The sequence below is a fragment of the Bos javanicus genome, chromosome 18 (genome assembly GCF_032452875.1).
Source record: "Bos javanicus breed banteng chromosome 18, ARS-OSU_banteng_1.0, whole genome shotgun sequence".
Lineage (NCBI taxonomy): Eukaryota > Metazoa > Chordata > Mammalia > Artiodactyla > Bovidae > Bos > Bos javanicus.
Window position 1 is genome coordinate 35,831,817 of NC_083885.1, and position 25,995 is coordinate 35,857,811.

General features: G+C 43.3%; 1 protein-coding gene and 1 non-coding gene across 5 annotated transcripts in view; both read left to right on the forward strand.

Moving 5' to 3' along the window:
- Positions 1-25,995, forward strand: part of PRMT7 (protein arginine methyltransferase 7) — a 116,572-nt gene that overhangs the window by 2,423 nt on the left and 88,154 nt on the right. For all 4 annotated transcript variants that reach the window (XM_061387671.1, XM_061387672.1, XM_061387673.1 and 1 more), the window contains exons 2-8: positions 1,123-1,300; positions 4,072-4,108; positions 9,362-9,511; positions 15,453-15,561; positions 20,369-20,481; positions 22,560-22,801; positions 22,998-23,178. In XM_061387671.1, coding sequence (XP_061243655.1) covers positions 1,206-1,300; positions 4,072-4,108; positions 9,362-9,511; positions 15,453-15,561; positions 20,369-20,481; positions 22,560-22,801; positions 22,998-23,178 — 927 coding nt within the window. In that variant the 5' untranslated portion in view covers positions 1,123-1,205. The remainder of the gene's footprint in view (positions 1-1,122; positions 1,301-4,071; positions 4,109-9,361; positions 9,512-15,452; positions 15,562-20,368; positions 20,482-22,559; positions 22,802-22,997; positions 23,179-25,995) is intronic.
- Positions 6,713-6,840, forward strand: LOC133231194 (small nucleolar RNA SNORA19). The gene has a single exon (XR_009731073.1). It is a non-coding gene; the product is annotated as a small nucleolar RNA SNORA19 (small nucleolar RNA).

Below are 25,995 nucleotides of genomic sequence, written 5' to 3' on the forward strand. Positions count from 1 at the left end.
CAGATTTTGAGCTGTGGGATTTCTCTCTCAGAAATAGATCTTTGGCAGGAAACAGGCCATATAAGACATTGATCTGGTGACATTTCATTTATTCGAAGCCTTTTTTTTTTAGATGAAGAAAGTTAAAATTGCTTTTAAAATTCAATACTGAGTAGATAAGAAGTAACTGACATAACAGTAATATAATAACATAATAGTGAGGCACTAAGAAAAACAGTATAATTAGAAAAAGAACAATTACTATTACTTTTGAAGTCTCCTGTGAAGGCCTTTGATTTTGAAGGCCTTTGTGGATTCCATCCTTTTCCCTTCATTCCTATAGGTAACCACTATCATCATTCCCTGTTATGCTTTCGGTGTGATCCCTGAAGACTATATTCTCTGTTGCATAATTATGAATTTCATATGAATACAATCATGTATACTCTGTGGTTTGCTTATTCTTTGGCTTGGTGTTATATTTTGGGGATTGTTCATGTTGAATGTTAGCTATGATTTATTTGCTCAGGTGAGGTTTACTTAGGTGAGTTGAATTACTATTTCTTTGCATATTTACTTAAACTAAATTTTACTATTCTAAGACAGTATTGCTGACACTCCTTTATTGCTTCACTTTCACTTTTCACTTTCATGAACTGGAGAAGGAAATGGCAACCCACTCCAGTGTTCTTGCCTAGAGAATCCCAGGGACGGGGAGCCTGGTGGGCTGCCGTCTATGGGATCGCACAGAGTCGGACACGACTGAAGCGACTTAGCAGCAGCAGCAGCAGCAGTCTCTGTGTTCTCCCTTTTCCTTCTAGGCCTTTCTTCTGCATTATTTCTCTTCTCACCTGCCTTCACCTGAGGCTGTACTCAGGTGCAACTCTGAGGCTCATTTGACCCCATTGAAACCATGGAGGCCTGCTGAAGTTTCCAGATAGCTTTCTGAATTTTTGTCTTAATGATTTTTGATGTTGTGTGCTGAATATAAAACTAAGTAACTCTTGATGGGAAGATCGAAATTCTGATGAACTAATATTTTCAGTGTCTCTGACATTTTCATCCATTTTATGAGTTCTTTTTTTTCCCCTTGTCTTAAAAATTCGTTTCCCTCTGTATTTTGGGGCATTATGATTTGAATAGATTTCTGACGATCAGACTTGTCTACAAGAAGTCAACTGGCAAGGCTGCTTTTCTCTGCTAAAGCTGAGAAGCTGATTGACATCATGAAAGTCTTCTGTGGGCGGGCCAATCCGACCACAGGATCTGTGGAGTGGCTGGAGGAGGATGAGCATTATGACTACCACCAGGAGATTGCAAGGTAATGGGTTTTTTTTTGTTTTTCCCCACAGTTCACTGTAGCTGGGTAGGGCCGTTGATCTCAAAGCAGATTCCTTGGAATCCAGTCTGAGTGGGGAATAGATTGTCACCAAGTGCTTCTGACCAGGGCAGTGTTGCTCACCAGCAGGTCTGCTCAGCTAGGTAGGTTTGTGTGGGAGTTCCACAAAGTCATACCTGTGTGGAGAGTCAGACGTTGTGTAGCAGCCATATCAGAGCCCCAGAGGATTTGTCTAGTGGACCAAAGAGGACCCAGGGTTCAGTAGTAGTAACAGCAATAGACGAACTTATGAAACTTAATTATTGAGTCACTGAAATGATGACACATTTATCATATGGTTAAATTCTCTTTAATGGAAAACATGGGGGAAAGTGAATTATTTTTTTTCCTTTGGAGGGATGTTTAAAAGTATGTCAGTGAGTTACTGTTATTAAGCAATCATTAAGTGTATACAAAACTGTGTGAAGGCTGTGAATACCAAAATGAAGAAGATCAGGTTCTGGTTCTCAAAGAACATGCAGATTTGTGGAAGAGACAGATATATAAAAAATTATGACACCATGAGATGAAGATCAGTGGAAATGGGCACAAAAGTGCATGGAAGCATCAAGAACCAGCTCTGCTGGGAGAGTGATAATTTGAATGATTTCTCAAATCTAAAGAGAGAGTGATTGCTTTCCAGGCAGCAGGGATTATGTGCAGACTTGCAGATGAGCTAGTTTGGGGAATGACTAGCAGGTCAGTGTGACTGGAGTGTGGTGAAAAAGTAGCGCTGTGGTGAGGGAGGCTGCTGAAAAGGTGGGTGGCGTCATGTTGTAGTTGGTGGGAGCAAAATGCTGGAAGAGGAGCACAGTTCTCTTAAGTTCTAGCTTTGCCACTTAAGTCTGTGACATTGGCCAAGCTTCTAAACTTCTCTTAGCCTCGAAGTAGTAATATGTGCCCCGTGTACAGTATAACAGTACATGCCTCAGTATAATAACATGTATCCCATAGTATGATACCTTTTTCTTACCATCGTTTGATGATTGAATGAAGTACAATGTTTGGTACAAAATAAGAGCTCAAATACATTACTTTCCAAGTATTTTGGATGTTATTTTCTGAGTGATTGAGATGTTAAATAGGGAAGAAAATAGATGAGGTTGCATTTTGGAACATTCCCTGAGAGCAGTGTGGAAAGAGCAAACAACTTGTGGGCATTTGGGTAGATATCGCAGCCCCATGGCTGAGACAGCAGAGGTGGAGAGAGGAGGAGAAAGCTTTGAGGGAGCCTAAGTTTGGTAACTCTTGGGTGCAGTGATGGAAAGAGAGAGAAAATTCAAGAAGCACCAAGATTTCTGATTTGAGTAAGTGGATGGAAAACAGTTCCATCCCAAGGAGAACACAGGAGGAATGAATGTTGTTGGGAGATGAAGATTAGTGTCTGGGTTTGGCCATCCAGATGGAAATGCCAGTGGGCAGATAAATTATGGATCTGGACAGTTTGCAGTTATTAGTGAGAGTTGAAGCTGGAAGAGATTGCAGGCTTTCAGAGATCGTGTGGGATAAGAAAGGTAGAGGGCTGAAGAAAGAATCCTGGAATATCTGGTGAGGCAAGACAACAAGCAGGGGATGGCCAGAGAGTAGAAAGGAAGAGAACATTTCAGAAAGGGGAGTGTCTAGCAGGGTCAGAGAAATCTTAGCTGTTAAGTGATGGGAATGAGCTGGTGGTGCTTAGGGAGAGTGATGTCAGTGGAGTGGGAGGAGTGGGTGGGTGATGAGGCAGGGAAGATCAGGTGTGAAAATGTCCCTTTTGAGGTGAAGGAAAGTAGAAAGGACCAGATTTCAACTAAACACTCATAGGTAGGTTCACATGTTAAAAACCTTGGTATGTCATTTAAAAAAAGAAGCAGCAGAACTGTTTGCTTTTGGTGCAGTGCTCCTCAAAATGTGGAGTATGAAGTGCCTGTGTCACACTTGCCTGGAGCACCAGTTCAAGTGCAGATTTCCAAACTCCAGCTCCATCTTCTGGATCAGAAGTTCTTTGCGTGTATTGTGGGAAGCCACATGTTAAAAAAAAAGCTCTCCATTAATTCTGATGTTGATCGGAAGCTGGAGGCCCTCTCTTTCTTGAGAGTGCCTTCATTCTCACCTGGAACTCTCAGAAAGCATCTTTGGGTTGAATCTGCTGAGTTCTGGGGATTATCCTAACCCTGCCAGAGATTTTTCAGATTTGTGTATTATTATGGTAGAACATACAGATAAGCAGCCCTCTTCTCTGTAGTTTGATGAGCTCTTCTTAGTTGTCCCTGATGACATAAGGGAAAGTGCCTTCATATACACAGCAGGCATATAGATTCTCTTTCCCTGATTGTTCTCCTTGGTGTTCCTTCCATCTGTGGTTATCCCTGTATACAAATATATGTAAGACTACGTGAAGTGTTAGACACATCTGAGTTGTTCCTGAGGAAAAAAATTATATGATGTATAACATGATCAGTATGCTAGGACTGTGGAATTACTGTGACAGGGCCAACTATCACAGGAGTTTCAATCCAAGATTCTTTACTAAAAATAAACATGTTTTGCTAAGATTTTTGTTTTGCTACAGTATGAGAGAATGACAGCTTATAGCTCTGTTAAAATCGTTTAAAATGGACCAGGATGTTTGTTCTGTCTGATGTAGGAATGCATTTATGTATGTGTATATTCTCATACGTTGATGTTTATCATTATTAGCAGAGGTTTCTAACTTGTCTTTTTATTTTGTTTAGGTCATCCTATGCTGATATGTTGCATGACAAAGATAGGGTAAGTGTAAAAGGAAACTGTTATTTATTTATTTATTTATCTTTTTGAAGCTGTTATCTTAAAGTGGTGTTTGAAACCTTCCACTATGTGGTTAAAAACTGCCCCCAGAGGCACGCTGTTAGAATGACGCAGAGAGGCAGCAGTAGGGTGCACTGCTTGGGAAAGAAGGAGTCTGGGTCCTTCTTGCTCCTCTATCACTGACTTGAGCATGACCTTGGAGAAAACATGAGACCTCTGCAGACCTCACTTATTAGAATTTATAATGAGTGGGCCATACTAGCTGATTTCCATAATCTCTGGATACAAAATACAGTTTTACCTGGAATAGTTACTTTGTAATTTTAAAATAGAATCTCTAGAGGTCACTGCAGACTGTATTTTGTAAAGTATATTTGGCTTTCACTGCAGAATTACATTTCAGCTTTTCTCTTTCATTTTTGTTTCATCTGAGTTCTCTTTGTTTGAATTATGTTATAATTCTGGTCTTATCATGGTTAGCAACCCAGGATTTCCTGGTCTCCCAGAGTGCTTAACTAGTCAGCCTCATCCAGATCGTTCAGAAATTGGGAGGCTTGAAGGAGAGGGATGCAGGGCCAGGCTTAAAAACTGAGCAGTGCTTGGCAGAAGGATCAGGGCACATGGTAGGGCTGGTCATGAGGCTGTGTTGGTGGCAGTGTCTCTTTCACCCAGCCCGGATTAACTGCCTGCTTCTTGGCAACACTGTGACAGAAGGGCCTCCTTAAGCACCATTAGTGTTCAGACTACACCACAGGGGCTAAGTGCCTCCCTCATTTTTGTCAAATATCCAAGTGCCTTTGCTGATCTGCTGAGGAATTACAGAATGGAGAACAAACATTGTTGGCTTTTGACTAATCCTCTGTAGTTTAACGTTCTTGACTTCTTGTTGGACTCATGGGCCTGTGAGCCTCTCTGATTTTTAGTGTCATCTCTAGAGAGAGTCCTTTTTGACTCAGCTTCCAGAGGATTTGGACAAATGGTGGTGTCGTCCATCTGGTCAGCCAAGCCAGAAAGATGATGTCTTTCCCTTATCTAAGCCTATAGTTGATTGACCACCAAATTCTATTGTTCTTTCAACCCCACTGCCTGCTCAGCACTCATTGACTGGTGTCGGCCCCTCTTTTCCTTCCTCTGTGCTGCTGCTGCTAAGTCGCTTCAGTTGTGTCCAACTCTGTGCGACCCCATAGACGGCAGCCCATGAGGCTCCCCTGTCCCTGGGATTCTGTAGGCAAGAACACTGGAATGGGTTGCCATTTCCTTCTCCAGTGCATGAAAGTGAAAAGTGAAAGTGAAGTCGCTCAGTCGTGCCCGACTCTTAGTGACCCCATGGACTGCAGCCTACCAGGCTCCTCCGTCCATGGGATTTTCCAGGCAAGAGTACTGGAGTGGGGTGCCATTGCCTTCTCCGTCTTCCTCTGTACAGCAGCCCTAAAACCCTTCAGTGTCCTCTTGCTGCCTTTGAGGTAAACTTCAAATTCCTTGATGGAACATTCCTGGGTCTTCATTATTTAACTCTTAACTTCTATTCTCCCCTTCCCAGTTCTATATGTGAGGAAATGGAGTCAGAAGTTGCTGGTTAGTGACAGTCAAGAAAAACATGTTTCTCTGTACTTTTGTATCGTTCCTTACATTTTGTTGTTGTTTTAAAACACTTCTATTATCCCATAAAATCAATCCTGGTACTCAACCTTCTGGTTGCACCCCCCTCCCACAAGGCAACCACTGATAGATTTTTCTGTCTGTATAGTTTTTGCCTTTTTGGGAAATTTCATCTTAATGAAATCATATAATATGTAGTCTATGTGTCTTTTTTCCTTCATTCATCATTTGAGGGTCATTCATGTTGAGGGTATTAGTATCCATTCCTTTGTATTGCTGAGTAATACTCCATTATATGGATAAACTATATTTTATCCATTTACCAGTTGATAGACATTTGAATCGTTTCCAGTTTTTGGCTGTTTTGAATAGTCCTGCTTTGAACATTCACATGTAAGTCTTTGTGTGGACATGTTTTCATTTCTTTCATATAAATATATCAGAGTAGAATTGCTGGGTCTATACGTTGAATGTACATTATTTAACTTTGTAGTTTTAATATATTTGGAAGGCAAATAAGCACATGAAATTATTTTTTCTAATGACTAATAGTGTCAAACATCATTTTATGTGCTTATTTGCCATCCAAATATCATCTTTAGTGTAGTCTAGGATTATGAACTCACATAGGACTCTTTATGGATACTGCCAGTTGTCTTTTAAGAAGCTCCAGGCAATGGCACCCCACTCCAGTACCCTTGCCTGGAAAATCCCGTGGATGGAGGAGCCAGGTAGGCTGCAGTCCATGGGGTCACTAGGAGTCGGACACGACTGAGCGACTTCACTTTCACTTTTCACTTTCATGCATTGGAGAAGGAAATGGCAACCCACTCCAGTGTTCTTGCCTGGAGAATCCCAGGGACGGGGGTGGGGGGTCCTGGTGGGCTGCCGTCCATGGGGTCGCACAGAGTTGGACACGACTGAATCGACTTAGCAGCAGCAGCAGCAGTAGTAACTTCAAAGTTGGATAATTAAAAAGTGATCGCTGTGCACATTTCATTGTCTTTTTTCTTTATGTCAGAGAAAAGATATTTCTGATGTGCTAAATAAACATGTGGAGGTAAATTAGCAGCATGACTAATTTAGTCATTGCTGTCAGTCACCTTCAGACAACAGTCAATAACTTCAAGTTACATTTTGTATTTTTTTGCATTGTGTGATGGTTTTGTATGTTAAGAAAATTGAAAAAGTATTGCAGGTATTTTAGTATTTGTTGTATAGAAAATACAACTTTTTTAAATTAAAAAAATTAAAAGTGATAGCTCATTTAATGGATGTTATTTATTTGGCACGTATTCCAACCCTGTTTCCTGTTGAGGATGCTGCTGATGAGGGTTCTCAGGTGATTGGCTCGCAGACTGAACTGAAGCTCCCGAACCAGCTCCTAGACCTGCTCTCTTTCCATTACCCCACAGCCACAGCTGCACAGAGAAATCTGCACGGTCCTGCTTTTTGTGGAAATAGTGTATTTGATGTTCATTTTCCTAGTTCAACAATTCTATCGGTTGCCATCCTGATTTATTTTAACTTTTTTCTTTCTTTGCCATAAAAAGCACGTAACATAAAATGCCATACTGATTTTATCCAAGACAAAAATGCAATTACTTTAGGAGTCAAATATTTCTGTGAGGCTTACGGTGAAGTAACAGTCCCCTGGTGTATCATTTCCCCCAGACAAAACATTTTTATGCTTACACTCAGAGGCAACCTCCTTTCTTCTCTTTGAACTGTTTGTTTTATGTTTACTTCCAGACCTAAATAACTATTATCTACTGACTTCCCACTGTAAGAGCTAAGAATCTGATATTCTTTCAGCTCCTCCTTCCCACTCGTTCTCCTTTCCTCCCAGCACAGTTATAGTTTTTGCAAAATTAATATTCAGTGTTTCAGTAGGCAAGTCACTTAAATTCTTTATGCCTCTGTTTTCTCATCTGTAAAATAGGGATAGCAATAATACCCCCTTTTGTGACGAAGTAAGCGCTTATATAAATGTGTGTTAGTTAAAATCACGTTGACTTTATTAGGCATGTATAAACACTGTTCACAGTTGAGCTATGTGATAATTTTGATTGCTGTTCCTTTCTTGCATTATTCTTTGTTAATAATTAACTTATTTTTGCTTTATGTTTTATGTAGTCATCCTTTTATGCCCATACTTTCTCCCCGTAGTCTAAAATTTCTTTCCAAAGGAAAGTCAAAACAGTCGGCTGTTCTGTCAGTTTCATCTTAGAGATTGTTCCTGGGTCATTTTCCCCGGCCTCAGTCTGGACTAGGTGCGTTCTAGACCTGCAATTCTTGTTGTCTGCAGATCTCCTTTGCTCCTCTTTTTGTATTGAGTCCTCCGTTTCCTGGGTCTCCTTGTGTTCCTCTTTGGTTCCTTCCCTCTTTAGTGAAGCTCATCCTTTATCACATTACTCTGAGAGGGTTCATGGGGAGTAAGGTTTTTGAGGCTTGGCTTATCCGAAAACGTCTTTATTCTGTCCTCACACTAAGGGCTGGATTCTAGTTTGGAAATCACTTCACTTCATAATTTTGACATTATCACTCCATTTGCTTTTAGAGTTCAGTGTTGCTATTTTGAAATATAGTACTATTCTTTTTTTTTTTTTTTTTGGCTGTACCACACAGCCTGTGAGATCCTAGGGCCAGGTACTTAATTAGCCAAAGTGTTACAGAGGAAAAAAAAATATAGATATCGATATAGATATATATGATTAAATTACTAAGGACTTGAACTAAAAACAAAGAAACAATTTCCTGAGAAGAAAATATTTTGTAGCCCAGGAAGCTGTATGAATTAAGAGTCTAGTGAGGAAACCAAAAGCCACATTATATGTTTCAGTGGGCTCCCCTGGTGGCTTAGTGGTAAAGAATCCCCATGCCAATGCAGGAGACATGAGTTCAATCCTTGGGTCTTGAAGATACCCTGGAGGAGGAAATGGCAACCCACTCCAGTGTTCTTACCTAGAAAATTCCATGAACAGAGGAGTCTGGTGGCCTACAGTCCATGGGGTTGCAAAGAGTCAGACACCACTGGGCACACAAGCATATGCATCTGTTTCAAGAGAAGGAATTGGTTACAGAGGTATGGGAGGACTGGGAAGCACCAGGGTAACCTTGTGGTAGTAATTGCAGGAAGCAGTTCCTTTACCTGGGGACACAAAGGGAGAAGACTGGAGTTCCCAGAACCTAGACGTGTGGAGGAGAGGTCCTGTGGAGCTGATGCTCAGATCTCTGAAGGGAATTGCTACTTGAGTGCTGCTCCTAGCTCTGAAGGGCCTGAAGAGAGTGCACATGTGGGAAGGAACAAGCTTTCTCCATCCTCTAGTTCCTGTGTTGTCCAGTCGTCTAAAAGCTGAAAACAGGAGAGTGTGGTTTGCAGAGCGTGAGCCTCAGCATCTCTAAGCAGATTATGGAAGAGTGGGTGTGGAGGGGAGACACAATTACTTTATAAATTTTAAGAGGCTGACCCAGTGCTCCTGGAGCCTCGGGAGGCCTGTTCAACTCAACCAGTGCAAGCCACAGAGGCCACAGGGTTGGGACTTCACTCTGCTGCTGCCAACTGTGACTCTAGAACTTCACAAAACACTTACAATAACTGGTATGAAGTAACAGTTGTTTCTCCCTTTCTCTTAGAATATGAAATACTACCAGGGCATCCGGGCTGCTGTGAGCCGGGTGAAGGACAGAGGACAGAAGGCCTTGGTTCTTGACATTGGCACTGGCACAGGACTCTTGTCAATGATGGCGGTCACGGCTGGTGCCGACTTCTGCTATGCCATTGAGGTGAGGCACACTCTTCATGTGTATGTTCTCTGTCCTGTGTGGAAAGTTTCTTGTGTGCCTTGCACTCTCCCGGTCCGTTTCTTCACAGACATACATGGAGTGTTCGCTCCATGCCAAGCACAGCGCCAGGTTCTGAGGACACAGAGATGAATCAGACACCATTCTTTCCTCCAGGAGCTCATTTTCTTCTCTGAAAACAGTGATTCTCAGCCTTGACTGAACATCAGAATCACTGAGGAGCTTTTAAAAAATTCTAATGCCTAATCAGTTGTTGTCCTGCACGCCCCCACCCCCGATTTTAATTAATAGTTCTGGGATGTGGCCTGAGCATTGGGATTTTTTAAAGTGCATCAAGGTTGAGATCTACTACCTTAAATGTCCTGACAGAGCTAGCTATCTTACTGCATTTACCTGTAGTTTGGCAATCTGCCATTTCACTCCTTTAATAAAATATTAAACAAAATTATTTTTCTGGTAATGCAAATAATAAGCTTCCCAGGTAGCATTAGTGGTAAAGAACCTGCCTGCCAATGCAGGAGATGCAAGAGACGCAGGTTGGATTCCTTGATCAGAGATACTCTAGAGCTGGAGGGGGGGTATGGCAACCCATTCCAGTATTCTTGCCTGGAGAATCCCATGGACAAAGGAGCTTGGTGGGCTATAGTCCATAGGGTTTCAAGGAGTCAGACGAGACTGAAACAGCTTAGCACACATGCATCTGTGCGTGCAATGTGAATAATACATACCACTATAGGAAATTTGGTAAATATGAAGAAGTGTATTGACTCAATAGATGACTAACCATTGTTAAAATTTTGGTGTATTTTGCCCTACAAAAGTTGTTTCATATTGTGATTAAGTTGCAGATGACAAAGTCCCAAAATAACAGTGGCTTAAACAGAAGTTTTTTGCTTTCTCCCGTAAAGTATAGAGGTCAACACTCTAGGGTGCTCTGCCTAGACTCCTTCCAGCACCTGCCTCCTACCCCCATGTCTACAGGGTGGCCCTCAAGCACATAGTCTAGAAGGGTGACAGTTTAGGCTGAGGGAATACCGTGGTGTGTTTGGAACAGTGTTGTCCAGAGTTGTGGCAAATGATGTCATGGTAGAAAAACCCAGAAAGGTGGATTGTAGCCAGACTCTGGAAGACCTGAGTGTCACATTAAAGACTTTAATTGTGAGTTAGGTGTTAATGGGCTTCAAGTTTCTGGATAGTCCAACGGTAGTGGTAAGGTTGTGAGTGTGTGCATGTACCCACATGCAATTCTGTACACTTGTCTCAGGATTTCATTAAAATGATTAAGGGTCATTCTTTGCCTTTGGAGGCGTCATCAAGGCTCTGAGCTGATACAGAGAAATCAGCATTTGAAGATAGTTGCCTTGATAGCCTCAAGTAGATTTTATCTTCATAAATGAAGAAGCCAAGACACAGGTTAAAGTCTTAAGTCCCACATTTAATAAGTAGGAGGGCTAGACCTGGATCTTGGTCTTTTGGTTCCTAATTTGGTGCTCACTCCACACTGGTAGCTTTGATAGGATGGTGTATGTGTGTGTGAGAGAGAGTGCTAGTGTGGGTGTCTAGGGTGGAGGCAGGGATGCCATTGATGATAAGAGGAGTCCCTCTTTCCAGTAACTTATTTTGTGGGAAAGACCCTGCATTTCATTTTGGACATGTTACGTATGAGACAGCTGTTGGGGCAGGAGCCAGTACCTTTGTGGACTGCTAATGAAAAACATAGGATGAGAACATACTTTTTGATAGTATTGGTAGAACTGTTTTCTTAGGTTTTTCCATATTTCCATCTCACTTGACCTGGATTTCTAATCTCTTGCTGTTCTGGCTTGTGACTGTCAGACCTCTTCCATTTGACTCTTCAGATCTTTATGGTGGCCTCCCAGTTTTTGCTCTAATGACTACCTGGTTGATTCTTTGGTCTTCCTGTCTTTGGACTGCCCTGTGGTTTGCAGCTCCGCCTGAACTGCATGGCAACAGGAAAGACAGGTCCAGAAGAATGAGTGAGAGAGAACCTGATGGTCCCTAGAGACGGGAGTCTGAACCTTTTGAGGGTGACGTGTACAGTGGATTTGGGACTCACTTGCTAAAGATATGACAAGTAAAGCTGGCAGTGTAGGGGGTTGTCCAGGGAGAGAGTAGACTGAAAAAAGCAAAGGCAGGATGTGTTCAGGGGGCTGAGTGAACAAGAGTGGCCATGAAGTCAAGTCCAGTCAGAAGTGAAAAGACCCTAGAAGGCAGGTGCAGATGGCGTGGAAGTCATGAGAAAGAGGGAGTGATCAGCAAGTGTGGATGTTACTAGAGCAGCACTGTCTATTAGAACTTTGTGATGGTGAAAATCTATGACTGTGCTGTCCCGTATCATGGTCCCTAGCCACATGTGGCTGCTAAGTACTTGAAATGTGACTAGGAGAACAGCTCTTCCTAGGCCTGAGGAGCTGAAATTTTAAAATATTACTCCATTTTAATCCATTTACATCTAAATAACTACATGTGGCTACTGTATTACTACAGGTATGGAAATTAAGCAGAATGGGGGCTGAGAAAGCTATGGGTTGGCAGCTAAGAGGTTATTGGTGACCCCCTTTAGGCAATATTTTCAGGAGAGTAAGGTTGAGGATTGGATGGAATATAAGAAATTACAGGCATTGTCTGCAGGCTACTCTTTTAGTACATTTGAAAAGGAAGGAATCTTGGGGAAGATGTGTTGGTTACAGTGACTTCTGTGGCACAATGACTTGAAAACCAAGCATGATCCTGGCTTCCTCATTTTCTTTCTCCTTTTTAAGGGCAAAAAGAACATTCCCAGGAATCTCTAGCAAACCTCTCCTTGGATATATCATTGGCCAAAATAGAGTTAAATGCTGTTTAATTTATTTCATTTACCTGGCAAGAAAGATTCACTTGCTCTTAGACCAGACAGTACATCCCTTGAAAGAAGATTAGTTCTGCAAACCGATTTGAGGGCTAGGGGAGAACACAGGATGATGATGTTGAGAAATCAGCTTCAGGGTTCATTCGATACTGTTTGAGGTAAGTTCTTGAGTTCTTGGTGGCTGAGGAAGAGGCTGTGAAGGACAGACTCTGCAGGGTCAGCAGAGGAGATGAATGAAGGGGCAGGAGGGCTGAGAGGGTGGTAAGAGCACGTGATACTTTTGGGGTGGAGGCAGACTGATTGGTGAGAATTGAGGGTCTGAGGCCCTCCAACGACATCAAAACCATCAAACTAGAGCCTTGAAATAATTTGAAACAGATTGTGAAAGTTTTTTTCCCCCTACCCGAGCACATATTTTTTGTAGAAGTATATAGCATTTTCCTCTTGATTGTAATAGAAATATGCTTTTGTGGCAGAAAATATAGGTGGATACAGAAAAGGTCTTAGAAAAAAATGGAAATCTTGTCATTATGACTGGTCACTTTATCATTTTCTAGAATCAAAATCATTTCTAAAGTTCAAAAAGGCCAAATAGTTGTCTGAGGAGGCCTTAAAAATAGCTGAGAAGAAAAAAAAAATAGCTGAGAAGAGACATAAAAGGCAAAGGAGGAAAGGAAAGATATACCCATCTGAATACAGAGTTCCAAAGAATAGCAAGGAGAGATAAGAAAACCTTCCTAAGTGAACAATGCAAAGAAATAGAGGAAAACAATAGAATATGAAAGACTAGAGATCTCTTCAAGAAAATCAGAGATACCAAGGGAACATATCATGCAAAGATGGGCTCGATAAAGGACAGAAATGGTATGGACCTAACAGAAGCAGAAGATATTAAGAAGAGGTGGCAAGAATACATAGAAGAACTATGCAAAAAAGATCTTCATGACCCAGATGACCACAATGGCGTGATCATCCACCTAGAGCCAAACAGAAGGCAATGGCACCCCACTCCAGTACTCTTGCCTGGAAAATCCCATGGATGGAGGAGCCTGGTAGGCTGCAGTCCATGGGCTCGCGAAGAATCGGATATGACTGAGCGACTTCACTTTCACTTTTCACTTTCACGCATTGGAAGAAGGAAATGGCAACCCACTCCAATGTTTTTGCCTGGAGAATCCCAGGGACGGGGGAGCCTGGTGGGCTGCCGTCTATGGGGTTGCACAGAGTCGGACGTGACTGAAGTGACGCAGCAGCAGCAGGAAGTGTCACTATGAGCAAAGCTAGTGGAGGTGATGGAATTCCAGTTGCGTTATTTCAAACCCTAAAAGATGATGCTGTGAAAGTACTGCACACCATATGCCAGCAAATTTGGAAAACTCAGCAGTGGCCACAGGACTGGAAAAGGTCAGTTTTCATTCCATTCCCAAAGAATGGCAATGCCAAAGAATGTTCAAACTACCACACAATTGCACTCATCTCACACTCTAGCAAAGTAATGCTCAAAATTTTCCAAGCCAGGTTTCAACAGTATGTGAACCGAGAACTTCCAGATGTTCAAGCTGGATTTAGAAAAGCCAGAGGAACCAGAGATCAAATTGCCAGCATTCGCGACATCTTTGAAAAAGCAAGAGTTACAGAAAAACATCTAATTCTGCTTTGTGACTACACCAAGCTTTTGACTGTGTGGATCACAACAAACTGTGGAACGTTCTTCAAGAGATGGGAATACCAGACCACCTTACCTTCCACCTGAGAAATCTGTATGCAACAACAGTTAGACCTGGACATGGAACAACAGACTGGTTCCAAATAGGAAAAGGAGTACGTCAAGGCTGTATATTGTCACCCTGCTTATTTAATGTATATGCAGAGAACATCATGTGAAATGAGGGGCTGGATGAAGCACAGGCTGGAATCAAGATTGCTGGGAGAAATATCAATAACCTCAGATATGCAGATGACACCACTCTTATGGCAGAAAGTGAAGAAGAACTAAAGCACCTCTTGATGAAAGTGAAAGAGGAGAGTGAAAAAGTTGCCTTAAAACTCAACATTCAGAAACCTAAGATCATGGCATCTGGTCCTATCACTTCATGGCAAATAGATGGGGAAACAGTGGCTGACTATTTTGGGGGGCTCCAGAATCACTGCAGATGGTGACTGCAACCATGAAATTAAAAGACACTTGCTCCTTGAAAGAAAAGCTATGACCAACCTAGACAGCATATTAAAAAGCAGAGACATTGCTGACAAAGGTCTGCCTAGTCAGAGCTATGGTTTTTCCAGTAGTCATGTATGGATGTAAGAGTTGGACTGTAAAGAAAGCTGAGCGCCGAAGAATTGATGCTTTTGAACTGTGGTGTTGGAGAAGACTCTTGAGATTCCCTTGGACTGCAAGGAGATCCAACCAGTCAATTTCCTGAACATTCAGTTCAATTCAGTTGCTCAGCCCTCTGGAAGCTGGGTCAAAAAGGACCCTCTCTGGAGATGACACTAAAAATCAGAGAGGCCCACAGGCCCCTGAGTCCAGCAAGAAGTCAAGAACGTTAAACTACAGTTCAATTCAGTCACTCAGTCTTGTCCAACTCTTTGTGACCCCATGAACCGCAGCATGCCAGGCCTCCCTGTCCATCACCAACTCCCGGAGTCCACCCAAACCCATGTCCATTGAGTCGGTGATGCCATCCAGCCATCTCATCCTCTGCCGTCCCCTTCTCTTCCTGCCCTCAATCTTTCCCAGTATCAGGGTCTTTTCCAATGAGTCAGCTCTTCACATCAGGTGGCCAAAGTACAGGAGTTTCAGCTTCAGCATCAGTCCTTCCAATGAACACCCAGGGCTGATCTCCTTTAGGATGGACTGGTTGTATCTCCTTGCAGTCCAAGGGACTCTCAAGAGTCTTCTCCAACACCACAGTTCGAAAGCATCAATTCTTCTGCGCTCAGCTTTCTTTATAGTCCGACTCTCACATCCATACATGACTCTTGCAAAAACCGGGTGTTAGGATGTTATTTAACTTACTGCTTATTTTTATTTGGGTTTTCACTAATTTTTAGGTTTTCAAGCCTATGGCTGACGCTGCTGTGAAGATTGTGGAGAAAAACGGCTTCAGTGATAAGATTAAGGTTATCAATAAGCATTCCACTGAGGTGACTGTAGGACCAGGTGAGAGCAACACATCTTGTGACAAAAGCTTTACTTGCTCTTGTGGGAGAGAGAAAAAGGTTTATTCCAGCTTCTGGGAGAGATATACCCAGGTAATTGCACAGAATTGGGACCTCTCCATGTGCTGGTCTAAAGATAAGCATTTCTCTATTAGTTTATTTCTCCACTAATTAAAATAAATGAGGAATGAGTAAACCAGAGCCAATCAAGTATATGAGTGTTGATGTAAACAAATGAAACCTTTTGCTTAAGCAGGTTGAAATACTTGTCTGGCTCAATTTATCTGGTTTTGAGTTTTATTAGACAGAAGCAAAACAGTAAAAGGTTGACAGTGAGAGGTTCGCTTAGTTCCAGTATCTGGTCTCAGTATGAGCATAAGAGATTTGCCTGTGTGACTTGGTCTTCAGATTTTCAGAATACTTTTTATAGTTTGGGAATTTGAATCAGACTTTTGACATTTCACATGCTACTGATACTGGGAGAGCGCAGTGAAAAAGATTTACAAGAGAAACTTCTAGCATGAAGTTATGGATATTAAACATGCAGTATTTTAAAAGAAGCATCTACCTAAATTTAGCATTTTTCTCACATTTGAAAAGCATTTTTTTATGGAAGATCTGGAACGTGCACAAAAGAAGGGATTGATATTCCCTTTATTTATTTTTAAAATGTACCATACATACAAAAGAGTGCACAGATCATCCCATTTTTAATCAACATTACTGAGGTATGATTTATTTATTTATTTGGCCACACCGCATGGCTTGTGGGATCTTAGTTCCCTGACCAGGGATTGAACCCGGGCCCTCAGCAGTGAAAGTACAGAGTCTTAACCACTGGCTGCTAGGGAATTTCCTATTGAGGTATAATTTATATAAAGTGGATGCACCCATTTGAAGTGTATAGTTTCAGTTTTAACAAATGTAAACACAGTTGTCACCACTTCTACCATCAAGATACTAGAATGTCTCCATCGTGCCCAAAGAGATTCCTCATGACCCTTTACAGGCATTCCATCCATATCTGTGGCCCTAGGCACTCACGCATCTGCTTTCTCCATTATAGATTAGATCTGCCTTTTCTAGAATTTTGAGTGAAATTATAGTGTGTACTTTTCTGTGTCTGCTTTCTTTTTTGTAGTACAGGGTTTTTGAGTTTTGTCCAGTGTTTTATGTATCAAGTGTTCATTTCTTTCTGTTAGTGAGCATCACTCATGTGGATACATTCCATACTCTGTTCATTGCTTTACCTACTGATGGACATGGGTAGTTTCCTGGATGGGTCTTTTGTTTCACTGATCCCTTTTTCTACAGTGTCTGATCTGCTGTCAAGCACATCTAGAGAACTTTTCATTTCTGATACTCTATTTTTCATCTTTAAAATTCCCTTTGTGGTTTTTTCTTTTTTTTAATAACTTCTGTTGTTCTTATGTATTCTTGTGTTCCTTTAAATAGTTAGCAGATTTATATTAGCTGTTTTAACATCCTTCTATTCCACTGCCTCTCTTTGTCTTTTCTGGGTTTCTTGTTTTGACTCATTTTTACCCTGGTTCTGAGTCCTGTTTTCCTTCTTTGCCTGTCTGGTAATTTTTATTCAAACGTTGTGTATATTGGGAGATTTACATTGCTAAGTGCTGAGTTTTGTTGTCTTCCCTTAAAAGCTTTGTCTGGCATGCAGTTGGGTTTCTTGCAGATATAAGCCTTTCAAGGCTTATTTTTAAGCTTTGTTGGCACAGGCTTAGAATAGCTTTAAGATAGGGTTTCTTACTTGCAGCACTGTTGACATTGTGGGTTTAGTAATTCTTTGCTGGGAAAGTTGTCCTGTGCATTGTGGAATGTTTACTCCTGGCCTCTTAACTGGTGGAAGCTCATAACATCTCCTTCCTCAGCACCATTTGTGCCTATCAGAAATGTCTCCAGGTATTGCCAAATGTGCCAAGTGTGGGGTGTGTGCATGCAAAATCTCACCCTGTTGAGAACCCCTCCTCTAGGGCTGCTTCAGCTATACTAGTACAGCGTGACCTTTCTGGGGTCTCTGCTGAGAGCCTGGGTCATGGCTGATCAGAACTAGAATGTTGCTCAGTCCTCTGAGCTCTGACAATTGCTCAGGTTATAGCTACATGGTCATCCTTTGCCCAGCCTTCTAGAGGCTTACCCTACGTGTGTGTGTTTGGATATATTCAGCAAGAGACATGAGGGGAGCCTTGTGCAGATTTCCAAAGCCCTTTTCCCATGTAGCTTCCTCTCCGACTCTCACTCCCCTGAACTCGTCTCTTCTGTCTCATTCAGCAAGACACTTTGCTTGGCTTCTCACTATGTGGACAAAGGTCTGGAAAGTGCCTGCCGGCTGGGAGCCAGGGCAACAAGGGTTCACTTTGTTTCCTGCTGTTCACTGTCCAAAAACACTTGTTTTATATATTTTGCCGTGTTTTCTAGTTGATTATGATGGTAGATAAGTCTGAACCCAGTTACTCCATTTTGACCCAAGGTGGAGAACGTGTGGCATGTCACTTATTCTGTGCCCTGTCCTGTGCCACCTCCAGACTGTGTGTTCACACACTCAGCTTTCTTAATGTCTTTCTATGTAGTGATTTTAACCTCAATAATGAAATAATTATGTAATTACGTATTTAATGTTTCTATCGCCACACAGCTGAAGCATCCTGAACTCATGGGCTGTGTGATCTTACTAATTATTCCATTCCATGATTTGGCACAGGGCCTGGCACATGGAAGAATTCAGTCATATTTGTTTAGTGAGTAGACTGTCAACTTTGCTTGGTCCTTAACTTGTGGTAAATGGGAAACACTGCAGCTTCAATACTGCTGCAGTTCAGGCCTTCTGAAAACTCTCTCTTCCCAGGCCTCAGGGACATCTCCCAGTCTTTGTTCTCCTTTGCAGCTTCCTTCCTACTCCCAAATGCTTATTTCCAAGCTTCTGTTCTGAGCTCTTTTAAAAAACGGCATCTGGGTTTGTTACCTGTTCCCCCAAGATGGATTACGCACCAAGATGTGTAGTGGCCGACTTGGGGCGGCATTTATTCGTCCATCTAGTCATTTGGTGAAAATGTCTGAGGCCCCTGGGGTAACCGCCCCCACTCAGGCTCCCCCTGCATGTCTGTTCCCTTCTACAGTAGCATTCACAGGCTCTCAAGAAGTATTTCTTGAAATCCATTGAATCATAAAGCTTTATCTTTGAAGCAGATTTGGACAGTAAATCATTTTAAGTTACATAATTGGCTTAAAAAGTATTCACAAGGTAGGATTGGCAGGGCTTGGTGATTGATTGGGATGTAGGGTGACAAAGAGGGAGGGTTCAAGCATTTAGCTGACGTTTGTTGACTGTTTTGGGGTGCTGCTAGGCATTGTTCTAGGCCCTGGGGTGCAGAGGTCACCAGGCCAGTCAGGGTACCATCCTGGAGCTGGCCAGTGATGCCCATGTTTCAGGACTCTGTGATTGGTGGTGCCATTCATTGAGCAGAAACATTGGACAGAGAAGCACGTGTGTGAGTGGGTTGGTCAGCTTAGTTTGGGACAGTGTATTTCACTTGGAGTCTCCCTTGATATCAGAGAGGATGGGCAGTGACTTGGAGGGTGGTCTGTGTACCAGGAGATAGAAGTTTCTTCTTAGCCTCTTTTCATGTCGTGCTGCCTTTGAGCACACATGTACTTCACAGGAACTGGACAGGCTTACCTCTGTTATCTAATTACCACCACCATGTGAAGCAGATCTCGTGACCAACCCCTCTTTTACAGATGAGGTGACTGATGGTCAGGACTGAAGGTTCAAGGTTAGAAAGTGGGATCCAGGCCCAGGACTCTATGACTCAAGGCTCATGCTGTCTCTGCTACACTTGCCTTTGAACTCTTAATGCTGTTCTTTTCTTGCATCACCCATCCTTGTCCTCTGTGTAGGGAAGATGAGTGGGCTTTGTCAAATTATAATTCATGAGCCATTAGGAGTATTTACAGTTAATTCTTCATGATGAATACACCTTCCAAAGTCAGTTTTGTTTCGGCTCATTAAAAATTGTAATTGTAGAAGTAACATTACAATTGTATTATGGAGGTTTAAAAAGTAGAAAAGCAGAAAGACCTTCCATAATCCTGCTATCCAAAAAAACTGTTATTTAGGGGATTGTTTGGCAGCAAGAAACTAACTTGATTCAGGGGGATTTAATATAATGAACTTGGGCCTCTGAGTTCTGGATCTCAGTTGTATCTTTAGGTATCAGTGGAATCAACCTCTGTCTTACTTTGATTTTCTCTCCTCTGCAGCCTAGAAATATTTGAAGTACCAGCATTCAGTCTCTGCTTTTCAAATCATTTTTGCTAATTTAATAGTTAATAATTTAATTGCTTGTATCTCTCCAATTTGCTAATAAAAATGAAAACATTTTCATATAGTTGATTGATTTGCTTTCTATTTTTAATTGTCTGTTTTTTGCCTGGTGTTCTTTTGGAATGTTTGTAGTTTTTTTTGTTTGTCTGTTTTAAATCAGTTTTACAAGCCCCTTGCAATATTAAATAGAAGAATTGAAAGAGTAGTACAGTGAACACCCATGTTCTCTTAAGCAAGACTTAATCAGTTGCTGGCATTTTGACATACACATGCATACCAAGGTGGATTTTATTTTTTTTCTGAACTGTTGGGAAGTCAGTTGCAGACATGATGACACTTCTAAACACTTCAGCATATGTGTGTGCTTTTAGTTATAATGACCTATTAACCTTTTTTTTTACGTATTTGTTGTAAATATTTGCTCTAATCTGTTGCTTGCTTCTGACTCTTCCCTTGTGTTTCTCAGATGGTGACATGCCATGCCGTGCCAACATCCTGATCACGGAGCTGTTTGACACGGAACTGATTGGGGAGGGAGCCCTGCCCTCCTATGAGCATGCACACAGGCATCTTGTGCAGGTAGGGGACTGCAGCTGCCCTCGGGCAAATTGGTGTGATCTCACATGGCTTTTATCACTGCACAGTACTCTGCACAGCCCCAGCCCCAGAACCTCTCTGTATCCCCTCGGGCACCCTTTGATTCCTATGAGATTTTGGTTCTCCTCAGTCATGACTTCCTCTTGAATGCTGAGTCTTAGTAGGTTAGAGTCAAAAGACTAGAAACTATCTTCAGATTCAGTTCAACAAGCATTCTTACACTGTGTATAAGGTCTTCTAGCATCCAGGGAGAAGTGTAAGATGTCCTTCTTGCTTCTAAGATCCACACCAGTCAGCAGTGGTGAGGACTTAATGGGCCGAATGGAGAGGTAGGCAGAAGCACTGCTGATGTTTGGTTTAAGGCCAGTGGAAAAAGTTAAGGGTCAGGAGGGAGATGAGGGCCTGCACAGAGAGGGTGGAATCTGGGAAGGCGCTGAGGAAAAGGAGAGATGTCCCAGGCCGAGGACCTGTTTAGTGGGTAGTGAGAGCACCGGTCTGTGGTGCTTGTGAGCTCACAGTGGAAAATGGGTAGAGGGTAGGCCTTGAATGCCAGGCTGTTGATAACCTTGAGTGGTGATAGCCTTTGACAGTTGTTTTGAGAAGGGAAAGATATACTGAACATGTTAGTTCAGAGACGTTGGCCTTGTTTTTTTATGAACATAAACGGGGAGGTAGAGACTGAGGCAGAGGCCAGCTGGGAAGGCATGTGTGTCTGCTGCTTCTGCCGACACCTGCCATATGGGCAGCATTCTCATGAGCCTGTAACTGTCCTAGCCTGGAACTCTCTTTGGGGGCGCTTAGTCTCCCTGAAGAGAGGAAGGAGGCTCCTCCCAATGCAATTGGTGCCTGAGTCCACACTGCTCACATGGTCAGCATGTGAGGTAATTGTCCTGCGGATTCCCATACTGTGTGAGATGTCGTGTCATTTCCAAAATACAGAATTCTGTGTTTGAAATTATTTTTTCTCTACATTAAAGCCATCAATTAGATGAATCCTTGAAATAGAGAACAAGGATATTTAGAGTTATGTTAATGTTGTCCAGTTTGTCTTTCTCTGATTCATCTCATAATTAAAAGGTGCACTAGCAGCTATCCTCAGCTTCCTCTCCCAGTTGGCCCATAGCAGCCAGGTGTTTGCTGTCCACTCTAATCATTGTCCCTATCTGCCCAGCCTGAACTTGAAGGAGCTATGGCAACATGGTCTCCAGTACCTTGTCCCTTGTCCTGCCACATTGAAGGTCATGAAACTGGGGCACTGGGGCGTCTGACAGACCATGTGGTGTTGCAGTGGCCCAGGAATTGGTCTCAGGAGACACCTTTATTGGTGCCTTCATTTTGCTGGGCCCTTTTTAGGTACCAAGAATATGAAGGTGAGCTCCTGGCAAGGCAGATAGGTGGACAGGTGGTCACAGTACGGTTTGGGGTCCGCTCTGATGGTAGTTGGTGGGGTGAGGTCTTGCCCACCCTGCTGGGGGAGGGTGGGGAGACCCCTAGTGCTTGGTGTGTAGAGGGTGTCGGATGAATGTATTGGAGGGTTGGAGGAAAACTGGATGAGAGGCTGCAGCCACAGCCAAGTCGGCAGTGCCCAGCCAGGAGGTCAGGTCGGTTGAGGATGGACACTTGTCTACTGGGCTGTGCCATAAGAAGGTTCTAGTGTCCGGGTGAGAGCTGCACTGAAGGGAAGCTCTGAGCCTAGTGCCAGGATTTCTATTTAACAGGAAGACTTAGACTCTTTCTTCAAAGTCTGTGTGGGAGTTAATCAGCATGATGACAATTAAGGTTTATTTTTGAAATATTCAAGAGTGTCAGGTAACTAGGAACTTAGCTGACATAAATGATCTTAGACATAATGTGTGTTCTTTCTGCAGTCTAGTTTCTTCCTTTCCCAAGGGCTTTGGGCTGAAAACAGTTCAGTGTCCTAATAGTGATAAGGCGTTAGATGTTACTAAACTTGCCTCGTATTAGGGAATAAATCTCTTTTGCTCAATGGGAATTACTGTGGGTCAGTGTAACTGGTTATTTTTTTGTTCTTTTGTTATACTTTTTGAATATAAACTTAGGCAAATTGTGAAGCAGTGCCTCACAGAGCAACCGTCTATGCACAGCTGGTAGAGTCCAGGAGGATGTGGTCATGGAATAAGCTGTTTCCCATCCGTGTTCAGACCAGCCGTGGAGAGCGTGTCATCATCCCCCCCTTGGAACTGGAGAGGTGCCCTGGCGCGCCCTCTGTCTGCGACATTCAGCTAAACCAGGTGTCGCCCGCTGACTTCACCATCCTCAGCAACGTGCTGCCTATGTTCAGGTACCAAGGGGCCACCTAGGGTCATGGCGCTTGGAGACACTTGGTAGAATTAGGTCTTTGGCAGTCGTTATTGTATTCATTTTGACATCAGGAGTCCATTGCAAACAAGTCTCATTGCAGGTGAGGTTACCATAAAAGCTTAAAAATGGACTGTGTGAGCTTAAAATCTGCCTCGGTTCCCAAATGTTCTTTACAGTGTGGACTTCAGCAAGCAAGTCAGTAGCTCAGCAGCCTGCCATAGCAGGCAGTTTGAACCGCTAGTGTCTGGCCGAGCTCAGGTGGTTCTCTCCTGGTGGGACATTGAAATGGACCCTGAGGGGAAGATCAAGTGCACCATGGCCCCCTCCTGGGCACACTCAGACCCAGAGGAGCTCCAGGTAAGAGGCAGGAGCTAACTAAACACATTTTCATGGAAATCAGCAAGTTGTCATCCACTTTTGGTCCTGGGGAAGGAGCATGTTGGGTCTTAGATTCACAAGCATTTAGAGACAGAAGGGACTGAGTTCATGGCCAGCACCAGTGGTCACAGTGAACCACTGGGCAGCTTTTGTGTGCTGGCTCTCCTGTGTCTTGGCACAGCCACTGTTAGACCTGGCCCCTAGAGTAATCCCAGGGGACCTCAGATTAGCTTGGAGTAGAGAACTACTCTGGGAGATACAAACTCAGGGAGATAGTGAAGGACAGAGGAGCCTGGCGTGCTGCAGTCCTCGGGGTTGCAAAGAATCAAACCCGACTTAGCAGCTGAACAGCAGAGAACAACAGCCTGTCTGCAGCCTCATTTTCTGTGACCTTAAAATCTACCTTCAGTTCAATGGAAAGTGGGGAGGATGTGACATACAGTAAAGGAAATACATATTTAATTCCATATTTTATTCCTCTTTAATGTGTGGAAAGCTGTTCAGCCTCACTCATAAGAGCCATGCAGATTTAAAATGCAATGAAATACCATTTTTCACCTGTTAGTGAATAAAGTTCAGAGTCTGCAGACTATTGGTGGAGCCGTGGGGCAGAACAGGAAAGTGATGGTCAGAGCGTCACAGAGTGCAGTGAGGCCTACAGTATGGCAGGATGTAAAGTGACGCCACTTCTAAATATTTAGGCTCTGGTTGGATCTGCATATGTATAGCATGGCATGTGTACCGGGATGCTCACTGCAGCCCTACTCTAATGGAAAAGACTGGAACAGCCTAGAGGCCACCAGCAGGGACTAGCTAAGTCAGTTTTCCTGCATGCTCAGAGGGCAAGGTGGCTCTCTCTGCACTGGTGTGGGAACGTCTCAAGGATAGATCAAGGGAAACAACGAGAGGTACAGAATAGCGCGTGTGGTGTGATCGTGGGGGAAAAATGTATGTGTTTCTGAGTGTATATGTGTGGTGTGTGTATATGAGGGTATCTTCGGAGGAATTCACAGAAATTGGTAAAAAAGGTTGCTTCTGGGAAGGGGGCTGAGGTTAGGGATGGAAAGGAGGCTTACTTTTCACTCCATGAGCCTTTTATATCTTTTGAATTTTCTCTCATATGCATGTTATCCACCCCTCTATACACACTGGAGCTTCCCAGGTGGCACTAGTGGTAAATTATCCACTTGCCAGTGCAGAAGACACAACAGACTTGAGTTTGATCCCTGGTCAGGAAGATCCCCTGGAGTAGGAAGTGGCAACACATGTCAGTGTTCTTGCCTAAAAAATACCATGGACAGAGAAGCCTGGTGGGCTGCAGTCCCTGGGGCTGCAAAGAGTCGGAGACGACTGACTGAGCATTATGCACAAGGGGAAGAAAGTGGGAAAGATGCTTTAGGGCCAAGGAATCAAATCTTCCCTCTAGCTGGGAGGCCTTGGGCACCATCCTCTGTGTATTCTGATTTCAGTTACCACTTGCTGGTCACTGGCTTTGTTTTGATTGCTCAGCTGATGGTTCGGGGTGTACACATGATGACTTGATGGAAGGCCTTAGCATCTCCCCAAGTTCCTGAGTTCCACAGGGTCATGACTGCTGCGGGATTTCAGTCAGTCCTCCTGGGCCCTTGAGCTGCCCGGCTCCACTCTTCATAGCCTCAGTCCACTGCAGGCTGTGTGTGTGTGTGGTACGGGTTGGGGGTGGGGGAGAATTCTCCCACAGAATTCAGATCGACACTGGGCTGCTTTCTTCTTCTCCAGGAGTGTGGTAGTTGCAATACTAGCATAAGAATTTCATTAAAATGTTAACGATTCTTATTTGCATATCTTCAGAGTGTTCCTGTGTGTAGTTTCTCCTTGAATCCTCATATAAGACCCCCTGGGTAACCACAGAGAGCCTGGCCCAGTGTCAGGAGCAGGACCTCATGTCTAAGCAGCAGTGGTGGGTGCTTGTCTCCAGGTCTCCTGGCTGTGGGGCTTGTGTCCTCCCTCTGCCAGTGGTGACTTTTGGACTGTTTAGAGTTTGAAGAGCTGCTAATGAGTCTCCCTCAGGACTTCACTGAGCTGCCCTTAATCAGCCTCAGATAGTGGCTTCTGTCACAGCTCTTTAGCATTCGGATCTGGGAGTCTGGTGTGTGGGAAGGACATGGTGACAGGGAAGTATCGCGGGAGCCCGGGAGGGGTCAAGGAGGGCATAGTAAAGGATGAATAACAAGTTTTAGAGAATCTTTTTCCCCCCCTCCTTGTTACTGTTTATTATCCCCAGAGTGTATCTGGTTAGATTTGATTCCTAGCTTTTACCTTCAGGGGTTTCCCTTGTGGCTTAGCTCATAAAGAATCCACCTGCAGTGCAGGAGACCTGGGTTCCATCCCTGAGTTGGGAAGATCCCCTGGAGAAAGGAAAGGCTACCCACTCTGGTTTTCTGGCCTGGAGAATTCCATGGACTGTATGGGGTTGCAAAGAGTCAGACATGACTGAAGAGTTAGACACGACTGAGCGACTTTCACTTTCACCTTCAAATAGACATCTTCGAGAGATAGGAATGGCATTCACTGGACTTTAAGTTAAATTCAAGATCGGGTAGGATAAACTGGGAGAAAAAAAATGCAGCAAGAGAGTTGCAAGTTAAGTTTCATTTGAAGCCAAGTGAGGATTATAGCCTTTAAGATCGCTCTGAGGAGCTGCTCTGAAGGAGGAGAAGGAGGAGTGTGTGTGTGTGTGTGTGTGTGTGTGTGTGTGTGTGTGTGTGTGTGTGTGTGTGTGTGTGTGTGTGTGAAGATCAGTATATATGTGATTTT